This window comes from Juglans regia, chromosome 1, assembly GCF_001411555.2.
Source record: "Juglans regia cultivar Chandler chromosome 1, Walnut 2.0, whole genome shotgun sequence".
NCBI lineage: Eukaryota > Viridiplantae > Streptophyta > Magnoliopsida > Fagales > Juglandaceae > Juglans > Juglans regia.
This window is the reverse complement of record NC_049901.1, coordinates 40,776,212-40,791,715: the sequence shown is the minus strand read 5'-3', so window position 1 is coordinate 40,791,715 and position 15,504 is coordinate 40,776,212. Positions and strand designations below refer to the sequence as shown.

Sequence of the window (15,504 nt, the reverse complement as noted above, 5' to 3'; positions counted from 1 at the left end):
CCGAACAGATCGTGGTGGAGAATATTGCTCAATCGAATTTGAAATTTTTTGTGAAGTTCATGACATTTGAAAAGAGCTGACAACTGCTTATACACCACAACAAAATGGTGTATCAAAGAGGAAAAACAGAACCATCCTCAATATGGTGAGAAGCTTGTTGGCAAGAGGGAGAATTCCAAAACCTTTTTGGCCTGAAGCAGTAAATTGGAGTATTCGCATCTTGAATAGAAGTCCTACATTTGCTGTTCAAAATATGACACCAGAAGAGGCTTGGAGTGGAAGGAGACCAGCTATAGATCATTTTAAAATTTTTAGTTGCATTCCTTATGCACATATCCCGGATGAGAAAAGGAAGAAACTTGATGATAAGGGGGGAAAATGTGTCTTTCTTGATGTTAGTAAAGCATCCAAAGCGTATAAATTGTTTAATCCAGATTGTGACCAGATGAGACGTTGTCTTCGATGAGGAAACACTTGGGATTGGAATAGGTAGCAACCTACTCAAGTTCTTTTTGAAAATGATTCTGAAAGAGAGCCAACTCCAGCAGCCTTTATGCTTGAAAACTCATCAGAAGCAACTCCAACAGCTACTGAAATTTTATTTTGGACAGGTTTTGGATGAAGGATTGCAATCCTATAAGCACTCCAACTGAGTTTGGCTTGAAGCTAAACAAAGATCATGAAGGGAAGAAGGTGGACAACACACTTTACAAGCAAATTGTTGACAATTTGATATATTTAATTGTAACAAGACCAGACATAATGTATTTTGTGAGTTTAATAAGTAGATGTATGGAGAATCCAACAGCAATGCATTTGTTAGATGCCAAGAGAATCCTTCGTTACTTGCAAGGAACTAGAGATTTTGGGTTGTTCTACAAGAAGGGTGAAAAGTTAGAGTTGTTCGGGTTTATTGACAGTGATTATGCAGGAGATCAAGATGATAGAAGGAGCACTTCGGGTTATGTTTTTATGTTGGGCACATGGGCCGTTTCGTGGTCTTCTAAGAAGTAACCAATTGTCACCTTGTCAACTACAGAAGCTGAATTTATTGCTACAACAGCTTATGCTTGTCAAGCTATCTGGTTGAGAAGAATTCTTGAAGAGCTACAGTTCAAGCAAGTTGAAGCTACTACAGTTTTTTGTGACAACAACTCAGCAATCAAACTCTCCAAGAATCCTGTGCTACACGGAAGAAGCAAACATATCGATGTGAAATATTATTTTTTAAGAGATCTCAGCAATGATGGAACAATCAAACATGTTTATTGTCAAAGTGAAGACTAAGTTGCAGATATTCAGACCAAGCCCCTCAAGTTGGCTACATTTGTGAAGTTGCGTGGTCTACTTGGAGTTTGTTCACGTGCTACTGTAAATGAGGACTTTGCAGAGGGTTGATTTTCTTTTAAACTGATTTCTGCAAATTTCAGTTTAAGGAAGGGTGTTAAGATTTAAATGTTTTATTTCATATTTATTAATATTTATTGAAAACTCTAGTCATTGGTAGGTTTGTCCAAGTTTTTAGGTATTTGGTTATTTGATTTCGTGACTGAGAAAGTGTCTTATGTGTGATTCTATTTTATAGGAGTTGTGGTTAGTGCTAGGATGAAGTGTTCTGATGTAAAGCCTATTTATAGGCCCTTTTTCTTTATCAATAATATTGACAGAGCTTTACCATTCCAACACATCTCTTTTGTTTTTTCTTAACTCTGTATCAAACCCAAAAAATCAAAGGCATGCAAACTGTAAACCATTTTGATCAGTTTGTAGTTCAAGCGATACCATTATCGACCAGCTAAGATAACAATGAAAAAGTGGAAGACCATAGAGTGACAGTAAAAAATATAGTTTGAGATGGCTACCAACTATAGTTGCAACAAACCACGAAATGTCGCATTTAAGACAACATGGTTGTCCACTTGGGATGGATATATATATAGCAATTGAAAACTCCATCCACGTTCATCGTTTGAGTACAGCTAGCATATAATACATATATAAAAAGACTCTTTCCATTGTCAATAACCCTAGCCTTGTAGCTACGGACATGCATTTCTTAATCATATTACTAGTATTACCCAATTGAGGATCTTCATATCATTCATGGCTCGTAGCATAATAGCTCGACGAAGACATAAGGCCGGAGGTACTACATGCATGCATGATTATCGAGTTGGCATGGCCCCACGGGCATAGAGTACACACACACGCACACACATGATATATCGAGTTGGTATGGACATGCAGAAAATTGAAATTAAATATGGAGACTGAAAAAAGTGGTTGGGAGTAATGGGAATATATGATAAATAACATATACAGGGCTAGAAGCATTGGATATATCTATCATTGAATCCTCTGCATGCATGTCACCTTCACTACCATTTTTCTTTAATTTGAGTGATCTATTGTCTGTATCTTTCGCGTGGTATATTAATATACAAGAACATATATATATATATATATATATATATATATATATATATAAAAGGTAGCCAAACATCCCAAGACATCCATCCATCTGGAAGCATGTGCTTTTGCTAGCTTCAGACTTACAAATCCAGAATATGTGTGTACACATGATCATGAATATTCTGATACATGATTATAAGAATCTTTTTTTCCCAATTATTATAGCGTCAACTCGAACTGTATTGCCCTAAAATTTATCAGATTCAGTGTTGGAAATCAGTCATTAATTGGCAAAAAGGCGAGCGGCTGTACGTCGACAACCCCACGTATTGCTAATTTCCATGCAGAATTAACAACCATGCATGCAGGCGGCTAATATTAATTCAAGTTTACAGCATCAAGATCATTCAAGATAGTGATTTTTGATAAAATGATCATAAAATTCATGCAAATTAAATAATATATTAAACATATATATCCGAGACATCTACTTCAAAGCACTGATCTACCTATACTGCACCGACAGCAGATGATCTGCTAGAAATACTACTTGCCAAACGAAATACACACTACAACATATATTACCTTTTCTCACAAACTTTTTTTTCAAGGCAAACCATGGTGGGAAATAATTCCATTATCACACTAACATTGTGCGTGGAAAATAAATTATCCTATTGCAGCGACTTACTGAGCCACGAGTTATAATTTGTGGAAAAAAGAGTTTTTTGCCACGATTTTGTGTCGCCACAATAGAGTTTGCCCACAAATTTATCTAAGTGTAAAAATTGGACCCATCTCACGAAATGAGTCCGTGACAATTCTTATGTTCCTTTTCCGCGGGGAGAACCAAACAGCCTTGCTTCCCTCCCATTCTCAGACTTTTTTTTCGTGTAAACCAATCTGTTAAACCAGTGGGTTGAGGAAATTAGGGCTGAGGGAATTAGGGCTGAGGATCGAAGAGATCGATCTCTGGACCTTCGAACGGCCAGCGTCGGCGTCCACGAGTTGAGTTCTGGCCTGTCCCACTGCTAGCTTCCGCCCGAAATCAACCCCAGAAAATTCCGCTGGAACTTCCAACGAGCAGAGATCTCTGGAGCTTCCAACGGCAAGCGTGGGCGTCCACGAGATTACTTCCTGTCCCACGGCCAGCGTCCACCCTCAATCAACCCTCGAGACTCGCCTGGAGGTTCCGACGGCGACTTTGTGTATACCACTCAACTTAATTTCTTCCCTCCCCTGTTTCATTATATCCGTAAATCTTAGGCGGATTTTCTTCCCTCCCCTGTTTCAATCTTTACGGGTATCTCAACTTAATTACTCATCTTCTATATCTTCTATGGGTAACTTATTTTAGGGTAATTTCTTCTAATATCTTCTAATATCTTGGGTAATTTCTTTACTCATTTCAGGAGACTTCCTTCCCTTAGAAGTAGCCAACGATTGCCCCCTTGTAACCAGTCGAAAATGGGCAATTGGGTCTGGCCACCTTGCTTCTGCCGACTTGTATTAAGTCAGGTAAGGAATTCCCATTCATGGTGTTCAATTTCATGTTTTTAAAACTCATGAATCCTTAGTGGATTAAGAGTGATGTTGTTCTGTGTTAACGTTAGTTGATGGTTGTTGGGTATAAAGGGGACTGTCACTTGTTGGGTAATATACGAGATACAATTTCTTCAATGACAGACCTCATGATCTTCAAAAATATAGACTTTCGATGCTTTATTCCAAATTCTGTCGGCAGAAGTGATCATCATTTCTTAAGTTGGACCTTCATTTGGACCTTCATTTCTGTTATTCCAAATTCTGTGTGTGTGTGTGTGTGTGTGTGTGTTGATGGCTCTAAGTTGGACCTTCATTTCTCACAGCTTACTTAGTGATCTCTGGAGCTACTGATTAACTTTTTCCTAAGGTAGTTGATCAACTTTTATCTTAATTCAATTCTCAAACCTGTACTCATGAAACTCCTAATCATATTATGTAGTGGTAGGAGAAAGTGTGACCTAAAGTTGTTGTCATGACAATTTGATATCAGCCATGTTGACGTTTTGGTCTTTAATTTCATGCACGCAGATCACTAGAGCTACTGAGCTACTAAGTGACTGAGTTGGAACCTTATAAAAAAGGGTGATAATTTTCTCCATATTATCACCTGATCAACTACCTTATTTCCCACCATGGCTTGCCTTGGAAAAAAAGTGTGATAATTTTCTGGTTGGATGCTACTAATCAACTACCTTATTTTTGTTTTATTGAAACAATAAGAGGCCGATAAGAGAGAAAGATATAAAAAGGTATTGAAGGAAAAAAAAAATCAGCAAACAAGTTCTAAGCAAAAAAATTTAAAAACTTAAGGAAAAATTAAATGTTTTGACTATTTTTACAAATTGATGACACTTGTTTTGATCATCTTGATCATGATCATGTCAATCTTTATGGTTAAACTTATGACAATCCCATAAGGCCTTAGTTTTCTTTAGCCAATGATTGGAGTTGGTTGTTTTTGCCATTATCCACCAAGGAGTCCCCAAATATGAAGTACCAAGGTACTTGAGGCTCTGCTCCTACCAGCTTGCACCATATATTCATACTGGACAACCAGCACACACATCACACCCATTTTCTTAATATATTTTGCCATTGAAACAAGCTGTAGAAAACAAAATAAAACAAAAAAATCCGATGAACTAGAAAGATTCGTAGTACCCAATTAGGTGTTTATTATGTGTATGTTTGTGAGGAGTAATTTATATTCAACGTATATAGAAGTATATATAGTGGAGGGGAGAGAGACAAATTGTTTGCTTGATGGATTGACCATGGTTTTGCTGAGAAGTTAATGGAGTTAGATAGAAGCATTAACTTCATGCGGATGTAATGTGAAACTGTACCTCTCTTTGCTCTTTTAGCTTTAACTTTAAAAGAGGCACTGTACAGTACCTCTCTTTGCTCATTTAGCCCTTGCATGTGGGTTTGCACTGGATTACACTATGGGATTCGGATTTTGAAATTTGTTAATGTGTTTAAAGTGATTTAATAGCAAAAGGTTGAGTCAGTACCCCATAATCATGCAACAAGGGCCATCTAATTGGCTATATGCAATCACATATAAATATGGAAAATGTAATAAGAACAATAAATTATATTGCAATGTCGGTTTTAGTTTTGTCTTCTGGTTTGCGTTTAGCAACTTCACAACATTTCATTTTTTTTTTTTTTTGTGTGATAATGGTAGCTGTAGTAAAATTGTTGTTTAAGGCTATTCAATTTTGTAGTAAGAAAGTTATATTATCAAAGAATTGAAATGTCACCAGGCCAATAATGCATTCTAAATTATCAACTTTCTAGAAGCAATTTTAAAATTAGTTAACAGGCCACCAGTACTTTCTTAATAAGCTAATATTTGTTCTTTTTTTTTAATCTGTCGGTTTTATATATAGTAAGAGCTGGGTTTAATTAATCTCACCATAATTATGCAGGTTTAAGCATATAGATTATTCTGATACTGCTTTAATTAGCTAGTATGAGTGATTAATTTATGGCCTACCACTATTTTGTGGCTCGAATTTTGGTGTGACCTATATATAAAAGAAAATCATTAAAGTAAAAGTTAAATGTAATTATATATATAATTATTGCTATAACAAACATTTTTCTACAATATATAGTTATTGCTTGACTAATATACTAAATACAATCTTAGTTAGAAGGTACAAGCCATATGCGCACCCTTTAAAGAAATTGGTCACACTATTAAAGGAATGTACGTGTGAGGCATCCATTTCACTAAGATTATAAATAAAAAAACAAAACTCATTTCCCTTATGGTTTATGTACTATATTGCAGCGAATCTGTCATGTACCTAACACTTATATACCATGCACACACGTATGCAGGAGTACTCATGAGACGTTTTTTCCCATGAGTGTCACTCCTGAGAAAAATTGATATTTGTTGTAGTGAGTGATCCAAAAATTCTAATACCATTAACTACTAATTTGGTTTAACCCTTAGAATTATAACAATTTAGGTAAAGGCTATCTTTAAATATTAACAAATGGACTAGCTGCATGTATACGCAACTTTTGTTAATGGAGGATGCTTAAATCCGAAACCTATAAATATATATATATATATATGTATATATATATATATATATATATATATATATTGGTTTGCATGAGTACAATATTGTATATATGCAAGACAAGCAGCACTACATGAGTTAACCTTCGAGCGCCATCCAATCAATTATGACATTGGCTTCATTTTGCCATTTGAAGTTTGAGTGGGGTCATTACATTGAGTCCAGTGCCCTTATTTCAAACCTAAACTAGCTAGTGTAGATTCACACCACTATGCAAAATGAAGCAAACCTGGAAAAACAACATTGGTTTTGCATATCGGAATGAATCTAAATTCGTTCAGAACAAGTCATACTGTAATGTATTGTTGGTGATTGAGAAAGGGAAAATAACTACATGGTGATTGGTATGAATCATCCAACAAACATAATTTTATCTAAACTAACCATCTGTGCAGTTCTGATTACATTACAGAAATATACACACAGTGCAGCAATTTTACAGGTACTAATTGTTATATATTCTCTTATTGACCGAAATTATATAAGTCATCCAAAAATCTATGTATTGTTTAACTCTCTCAACAGCTCGGATTGTGCCCTGGGCACAATCCTTATTTTTGTAAACTATGTTAGTGGCTTGCTGTAGTCATTCATCTAACATGTGTATAAAATGATTTTCCTAAACATCATACCCATAAAAAATGATATATATATTCCTTATGCAGAATTTATAAATGCCCTTTTCCCCACCAAAAACAGAGCCCATGTATATGATTTAACGATGCCTAGGGAAATTATTACTAACATTAATCTTCTAGATAATGCATCTAGTGGTTAATGCTCTTTAACCTTAGTCTGAAGGTGGGTGATGTTTCGGATTTTATTTACATATTTAGTCTTGGATTATTCTGTGATTTTCTGGTAGTCTCTTAGATGCTACAATGGATGTACGATAGTGTTTGTATGAAGTTTATAGGGTCATTTATCATGCTCTCTCTCTCTCTCTCTCTCCCTCTATAATAATTTACATAAAAGTAGCTGATCATACCAATCCAAATTTGAATAGGTGGTAAGCGGCATTTAGAGCTACGACCCTTCATGTCATTTGGATCATAGTTGCTGAATAGAGTCAAAAGTCTCGAATTACATGCCAAGTTGTCAACAGGGGGAAGGAGAAACTTATTTCGAAGTAATCTATTGCAGATCATTGCGTATTTACTAAAGGTAATTTTCCTTCTTAGTTCTTTACAAATTTCTCAATCATATTCCAAGATTGATTATTATATATGCATGCCTCCTTTTGAAGAAGTATACAATAGTCATTTTATGTGCTGTATATGCCTTTATAATCAATATACACTGTTTTAACTAGGCTACTGAGAACCTGTACACGAATCCCATGGTTAGTCTAAGTTTATAGCCGTAATATATTTAGTTCATTACCAACTTGAGAGTCAAAGCTTGATTCCAAGTAAGAATCTAATATTAAATTTTTTAATATTAGCTACTCATTGCACACCCAATTTTCCATTCCTAACAATCTCTTTTCTATTATTTGGTGACCATAAGATGGATAAGGCTTGGATGCATATCGAAGATAGATTGCATTCCAATAGTTATGGTGAAGGTGTTAGACAATTCATGGCTATGGCTCAAGCCCATTCACCTGGATCTGATCGCATTAGATGTCCATGTAAGAGATGTCGGAATAGAGCTTTCCACACTCTTAGCCTAGTCGAAGATCATTTATTCATCATAGGGATTGATCCAACTTATACGGAATGGATATTTCATGGGGAAGATGATCCTTTCTTAGATGCTACATTTTCAGACGAAGAAGGTGATGATGCATCGGCTTCTAATGACTACATCGATGATGTCGATGATATGTTAGATGACATAAGGGTTGGGTCGTTCATGGATGATTCAGCTACAAATCAAGGAAATGCAAACACAAATGATGAACCACCCACCTATAATACCTCAACAAACCTTACTTTTGAGGAGTTGGTAGCTGACGCACGACGACCACTTTACCCTTCATGTGCAACGTTCTCGAAGCTCTCATTTATAGTCAAATTGCTTCACATCAAGACACTTGGTGGTTGGACCGTGAAGTCCTTTGACATGGTTATAAAGCTTTTACAAGCTGCATTTCCCAATGCCCTTTTCCCTGACTCATTTAACGATGCTCGTCGCTTGGAGCGTGGCTTGGGATTTAGTTACAAAAAGATACATGCTTGTCCAAATGATTGTGCATTGTTTTGGAAGGAAAATGCCGAGTTCAATGAATGTCCAAAATGTAATGCATCTAGGTGGATTTCAAGCACAAGTAACCATCAAAGGATACCCCAAAAAGTGCTCCGGTATTTTCCTCTGAAGCCACGCTTGCAGAAGCTATTTATGTCAAAGAAGACAGCCCAGGCCATGAGATGGCATTTAGAAGAACATGTTCAGGATCCGACCTGCATGCGACATCCAGCAGATTCTAGTATATGGAAAGAATTTGATAGCAAACATGGTTGGTTTTCCCAAGATCCTCGCAATGTTAGACTTGGCCTAGCGAGTGATGGGTTTAACCCATTTAATAACATGAGCAAACTGTATAGCATATGGCCGGTACTACTTGTACCTTACAACTTGCCCCCTTGGTTATGCATGAAAGATCCGTACACCATGTTGTCATTGCTAATCCCTGGCCCAAAGGCACCAGGAAATGATATTGATGTGTATTTGCGTCCTCTTGTCGATGAGTTGAAAGAGTTATGGGAAGAGGGTATTCATACTTATGATGCATACACTGGGCAAATCTTTAGGTTGCATGCAACGTTACTTTGGACTATCAATGACTTCCCCGCATACGCCAATCTTTCTGGGTGGAGCACAAAGGGCAAGATGGCATGCCCTGCATGTACAGATGAAACAGATTCCCTTTGGTTGGTTTATGGGCGCAAACATTGTTATATGGGTCATCGGCGGTGGTTGGCACTAAATCACAGTTGGAGACGGAAAAAGAATGCTTTTAATGGGTCCGAGGAGCACCGACTACAACCAACAAGGGTTGCGGAAGATACTTTGCTAGAGCAATTAAATGTGGTCTCACATGTGCAGTTTGGTAAATCTTCAGTGAAGAGGAAACGAACACCCAATCAACTAAATTGGACAAAAAAATCTATATTTTTTGAGCTTCCTTACTGGTTAGACTTGGGATTGAGACATAACCTGGACGTCATGCATATTGAGAAAAACATCTGTGATAACGTGTTGGGAACATTGTTGAATATTGAAGGAAAAACTAAGGACTCTGCTAATGCGCGTAGGGATTTGGCAAATCTTGGACTAAGGAAAGAATTGCATTTACAACATAATGGTGATCGTATTTCTATGAGTCTTGCATGCTACATGTTAAATTTGCATGAGCGAAGGAAGTTTTGTGCATGGTTGTCAGAAGTGAAATTCCCGGATGGTTTTGCCTCAAACATTGCCAGGTGTGTCAATGTCAGTGACGGAAAAATTAGTGGAATGAAGAGCCATGATTGTCATATCTTTATGCAAGCACTCCTGCCGGTTGTGATTGGTGGGTTCTTACGGCCCGATGTGCGTCAAGCCTTAATAGAGTTAAGCGGGTTCTTCAAAGAGTTATGTTCAAGAACATTAAACTTATCAGTGTTGCATCGGCTTCAAGCAAATATCCCCATCATTCTCTGTAAACTAGAAATGATATTTCCTCCTGCATTTTTTGATATCATGGTGCACCTTGCCATTCATTTGCCAGAGGAAGCATTGTTGGCAGGACCAGTGCAATACAGATGGATGTACCCTTTTGAACGGTATCTAGGGAAGTTCAAACGGTACGTCCGCAACAAAGCCCGTCCAGAAGGATCAATTGCTGAGGCATATATTCATCTCGAGTGCCTAACTTTTTGCTCTATGTATCTTCATGATATTGAGACGAGATTTAACCGAGAGGAACGCAACAATGACGTGGTACTTGGTTCTGCAGGGTCGGGAAATGAGCCGAGATTGTCTGTTTTCTCACAAAAGGTACGACCGTTGGGGACATCAATGAATCACAAATTAGCAGACTCACTAATGGCCAAGGCTCGATGGTATGTACTTAATAACTGCACGGAGGTTGAGCAATACATAGAGTAAGTACACCATTCAAATATATTTACTTGCGTTCCGAGTGGTTGTACCATCTTATTAGCCTTAGGGTAATGTTTTCAAACATATATGCAGGGAGCACTATAACAAGATGGTAGAAGAGGACGAGAATAACATCCTTCGTAGGCACCAAAGTCAATTCCCAGCATGGTTCAGATCACGCGTAAGTTTTCTAAATCAATGCACTACAGATATGTATCCCTTGTTTAAAGAGCAGCTATATAACTGTGTTATTCTTTGTATGGTAGATTCGAGAGTTGCGTGCAATTAGACCAGGTGAGATCACCGATGAAATATATGCATTAGCGTGTGGTCCAGATCCGCGGGTCGCATCATATGCCGGATGCATAATGAATGGAGTTCGCTTTCATACAAAAGGGCGTGAAAGGCGTCGCCGCACCCAAAACAGCGGGGTGGTGGTTCATGGTGAGCATCGGGGATCCCCGGTTGACTTTTACGGTGTGTTGAATGACATCATAGAATTACAGTACATGGGTTGGCGAAAGGTATACTTGTTTAGTTGTGCTTGGTATGACGTTGGCGACCCGAGAAGGGGGATACGTGTCAGGGACCATTTAACATTAGTGAATACTGCTAGGCAATGGTATAAAGATGAGCCTTTCGCCTTAGCCTGCCAAGCACTACAAGTGTTTTATCTCACGGATCTGACATTGGGGGGAAGTTGGCAAGTCGTACATAAGATTACAAATAGGAATGTTTACAACATTCGCTCGATGAATACTGTTGTGGAGGATGATGATGACGAATCTTCTACGGGTGAAGCAGAAGATGATGGTCAAACTAATGTGAACAATTATCCCCCTATCGTAGAGAGTGAATCAAGCATGCTTGATCCATTGCACCGAGACGATGAAGAGCATTTGCCCGTTGATCCATTAATCATATCACGTCGAGACCCGTCCCAACCTGTTGAGGATGATGCATTTATTGATGATGACCCACTTGGCGATGACGATGGTAACTCCGGTGGTGAGTCTGAGCATCATCTGCATGAGGAGTCGGATGATGATGATGATGGTATTTCACAACCCATTCAATATGTTAATTTCGTTTAAATTCATAATGTAGTCATTAGGGAGTTGATATATATTTTATGTTATTAAAAGCATAGAATAGACGGATTTGGAAGTAACATTGTAAAAGACATTTTTTACAATACATTCATTGGCTGCATTTATAATCAACCATACCTATTCATCTTGAGTTGAAAATTATATGAATTTAATTATTGATTTATATTTCACAACCCATATTAAGACTTAAGTTGTTTAGATCACACAATAAATGTCTTTTCAGAAGGTATACTAGTAGCTTATGTTGTGTCTATGTGTTATTCGCAGACTGCACATGACCTGAATTTTCAGAGTAGAGAAAGGTGGATGACATGTAAGTGTAGGCACAACCCATATTGGAGTAAGAGATGCTGGTTCATAAGGTATTATATTGGAAACTACATGCAGTCAAGTGTATTGTTTAGCATTCTGCACATAGAAATCAGATTCCTTGTTTGTTGAGGTTAGGATAATAGGTTAACCATACAAGACTGAGCCATGAACGCCCTTTGGTTGGGTTGCTTACTGATCATGGGATCGTAGGGTTGCAATAATGCTACATACCCATCATAAATAGTTCCACTTATTAAATACTATCTCGAAAACTTTAAATACTAATCCAAAAAGATAAGTATTGTAGCCAAATCATGATTTACAGATTTAGATATATAAATATATATCTCTTATATATATATATATATATATTATATATGCAGTTGCTAGGTATAGGTTGAGCATTCCACTTAACAAAATCACCATGCATAATCACTGAAATCTCTTAATCGAGCTAGTGGGTTGCGCTTATGGATATGTATGTGTGCCTATAACAATATATACATGATAGGGATGAAGAGATAGAAATGTTTGTCCAACACTTTGTAGTACTTAGCAATCAAAAGGAAAGATATATAGGCTGGATTGAGGAAATAGTTACTGATCAGGTTTAATATTGTGTGCAGATGGAGTGGATTCTCACAGCTAACATTTTCAAATACCTACATCCAAGGTCGAGGCACGACATTTTGTTGGGCTTGAATGATGGAGTAGAAATGATATTTTCCAGCTAGGGGGTGAAAAAATGTCAATATTAATGTGTTGTATTTTGTTCACTGGGGTCAATGTAAAAGACCGGTGATGAGATTGAATCGTGTAACTGAAACTCAGATTAATAGAATTATGATGATGAAAAGCAGTAATAGATAACAAGGGGAGGGATGACATAATTCTTGGAGAGCAATGCAGGCAATTAACATATATTAACTACAACCCTTCTTAGGATCTTCCAATTAACAACATTGCTAAAATGTCTATTTTTTTAACAAAGTTACATGTAATTAAAGCTTTACTGATGAGTAGATGGGTTATTGTGGGCAGCAAAATATGAGGTTTTAAATTTGGAAGAACTAAATACAAAGTTGTGGGTGTGAAATGTATTAAAAAAATTAATAAGTAGTATAATATATATATATATATATATATATATATATATTGTATTTGTAAGAACTAAATACAAAGCTGTGGGCACTTTGATATTTGTCTCAATTTAAAACAAATAACAATAAATATTCAGGCACCAGAGTCAATTATAAATTAGAAGTGTCCACAAATTGATTTTTTGTTTTAAGAAGTTAGAAGGTACAATTAGGGGATTAATACTGCTATGTTGCAGAATTTGAGCCAAAAATCACTTTAATTCACTATGTAAAGATCACGCGGGAGTTTAAATGAAGGGGCGGGATAACAAAAGATTTGGCAATATCAAATGGCGCCAGGGGTCATTTCCAGTAGTCAGACCTCACTAAAGTAGTCACTTATCAAAGAAGACAGCTGGCGTTTTGGCTACAATACTAGAGGAAATTAGAACCACATGCAGTCTGAAAACAAACGAGGGAGTTGGTGAGCTGTTTCCCTGGTTCTCTTCTTCATTCTAAGAGCTTGGTTAAGACATTCTCACTGCTATTGGACCTTCCACTGAAGCTGTTTGTAGTAGGATTTTGTCATTGGTTTTGGGGCTCAAGTTTTTCCTTTAGTGCCACGCTAGAAAAAGTTGACCAGGTACATTTTTTCCTTCTGCGAGGAGTCCTTCTCCACCTTGTTTCTGGCAGTATTTTTCCCCATCTATTATTGTTGTTTTACACATATTCTACAAATTTTTTCTCTGAATAACCCTTTTTTGTTATTTGAGGCTGGGAAAGTGTAGATATCAACCAATGAAAAGTCTGCATGGTTGATTTTTACATGTACAAATCTGTGTTTTTTTCATAAAAAAGTGAGCACTATAACACTTTTGTATGTCAGTGGGTGGGAAAGCCATTTGTATAAAATGTAAGAGGATACCCTAAAGAGACATAGTATAAAATGACTAAAAGTATTTAACCCATTTATAAAGTCCTGCATGTTGCTTAATTAGAGCCTTGTCTTCCAAATGTTTTCCTAAATTTTGGTAATTTCAGTAGAGGTTAGTGGTTGTTTTTAAAGCTCTTAAATACAGTCAATGACTGATACACTACGATTGTACAACATGTACACGAATTTGAGCCTTTATGTTTGAAGAGACTTGGGCATCAAATTTTAATAAAGTTGAAGACAATACAAATTACATCAAAGAGACAACCAAGCATCATGCAAAAAAAATATTTATTAACAAATTGAATGATCTGTGTAGATGGGCTCAGAATGTAAAATTGTACCCTTCTCACATGTTTTACTGATTATGCATAGACTTAAGTAGAGGTTTGCACACTCAAAATTTACATGTAGTTTAAACTCTATATGTGATAAGTCTTGTGAAGCAGTGGGAAAACCATATTCAAACTACATTTAACCACCATATAACAAGTCAGTTACAAGCTGTCTTTTTAGTTAAGTTTCAGTCTTTTTATCATTCAAAGACTTGTTTAGGTAAGTACCAAAGAAACTATTCCACTAAAGAAAATTCTGATTGCTGTTACACGTAAGAAAAAATCAAATGCTGTATATTTATTTTTCCTGTCACAGGACTATCTATTTTGGGCTTGGGGGAGTTATGGTCACACCATTTAGGCACTGTTTTTAGACATTGTTTTACTAAGTTTGCATAACAATGAATTTGTCCTAAATTAAACGTAAGTATAGAATATAATGTATGGTAAGGTCTAGGTAACAAATGAAAATTCTGATTGCTGTTACACGTAAGAGGAAATCAAATGCTGTATATTTATCTTGGGCTTGGGGGAGTTATGGTCACACCATTTAGGCACTGTTTTTAGACATTGTTTTACTAAGTTTGCATAACAATAAATTTGTCCTAAATTAAACGTAAGTATAGAATATAATGTATGGTAAGGTCTAGGTAACAAGGTAACAAATGAAAATTCTGATTGCTGTTACACGTAAGAGGAAATCAAATGCTGTATATTTATTTTGGGCTTGGGGGAGTTATGGTCACACCATTTAGGCACTGTTTTTAGACATTGTTTTACTAAGTTTGCATAACAATGAATTTGTCCTAAATTAAACGTAAGTATAGAATATAATGTATGGTAAGGTCTAGGTAACAAATGGTTCAATACATAGTGGGCATGGCCAATTAGGTTTTTGGTGTAAATTGTTTTTTCAAATAAGCTGATAAATAAGCTGATATTGATTACTTTGGTGGTTGCATGTTCAAAAGTAGTTTGACTAAAATTAAAGGAGGGATGTGGCATTCTGTAAAAGGGGGAAGGAGAGGGCGAGGTGGACACTCAAGAGCAGAATCTTCTGCACGTAGCTGGAAAGATGCACAA

The 15,504-nt window shown here is 36.7% G+C and overlaps 2 protein-coding genes and 1 long non-coding RNA gene across 5 annotated transcripts; all 3 read left to right on the top strand.

The window, feature by feature from the left end:
• The first annotated feature begins 3,260 nt into the window (after nt 1-3,260).
• Nucleotides 3,261-7,603, top strand: LOC118348169. Its single transcript, XR_004801306.1, has 3 exons — nt 3,261-3,620; nt 3,825-3,930; nt 7,567-7,603. It is a non-coding gene; the product is annotated as an uncharacterized LOC118348169 (long non-coding RNA).
• A 466-nt stretch (nt 7,604-8,069) lies between these two features.
• Nucleotides 8,070-9,421, top strand: LOC118348854. Its single transcript, XM_035691352.1, has 2 exons — nt 8,070-9,316; nt 9,418-9,421. The coding sequence occupies exons 1-2, from the start codon at nt 8,070-8,072 to the stop codon at nt 9,419-9,421; spliced, it is 1,251 nt and encodes a 416-aa protein (XP_035547245.1).
• A 1,910-nt stretch (nt 9,422-11,331) lies between these two features.
• LOC118348165 (nucleoprotein TPR-like) lies at nt 11,332-15,497 on the top strand. 3 transcript variants are annotated; one of them, XM_035689165.1, is made up of 3 exons: nt 11,332-11,705; nt 12,029-12,123; nt 15,396-15,497. In XM_035689165.1, exons 1-2 carry the CDS (start codon nt 11,402-11,404, stop codon nt 12,037-12,039), a joined length of 315 nt encoding a protein of 104 aa, XP_035545058.1. In that variant the 5' UTR covers nt 11,332-11,401; the 3' UTR covers nt 12,040-12,123; nt 15,396-15,497. The 3 variants fall into 3 exon arrangements, 2 of the variants coding, with proteins under 2 accessions (XP_035545058.1, XP_035545057.1); XM_035689164.1 differs by lacking the exon at nt 15,396-15,497 and adding an exon at nt 12,700-12,925; XR_004801305.1 differs by lacking the exons at nt 11,332-11,705; nt 12,029-12,123 and adding an exon at nt 13,251-13,795.
• The last annotated feature ends 7 nt before the right edge of the window (nt 15,498-15,504 follow it).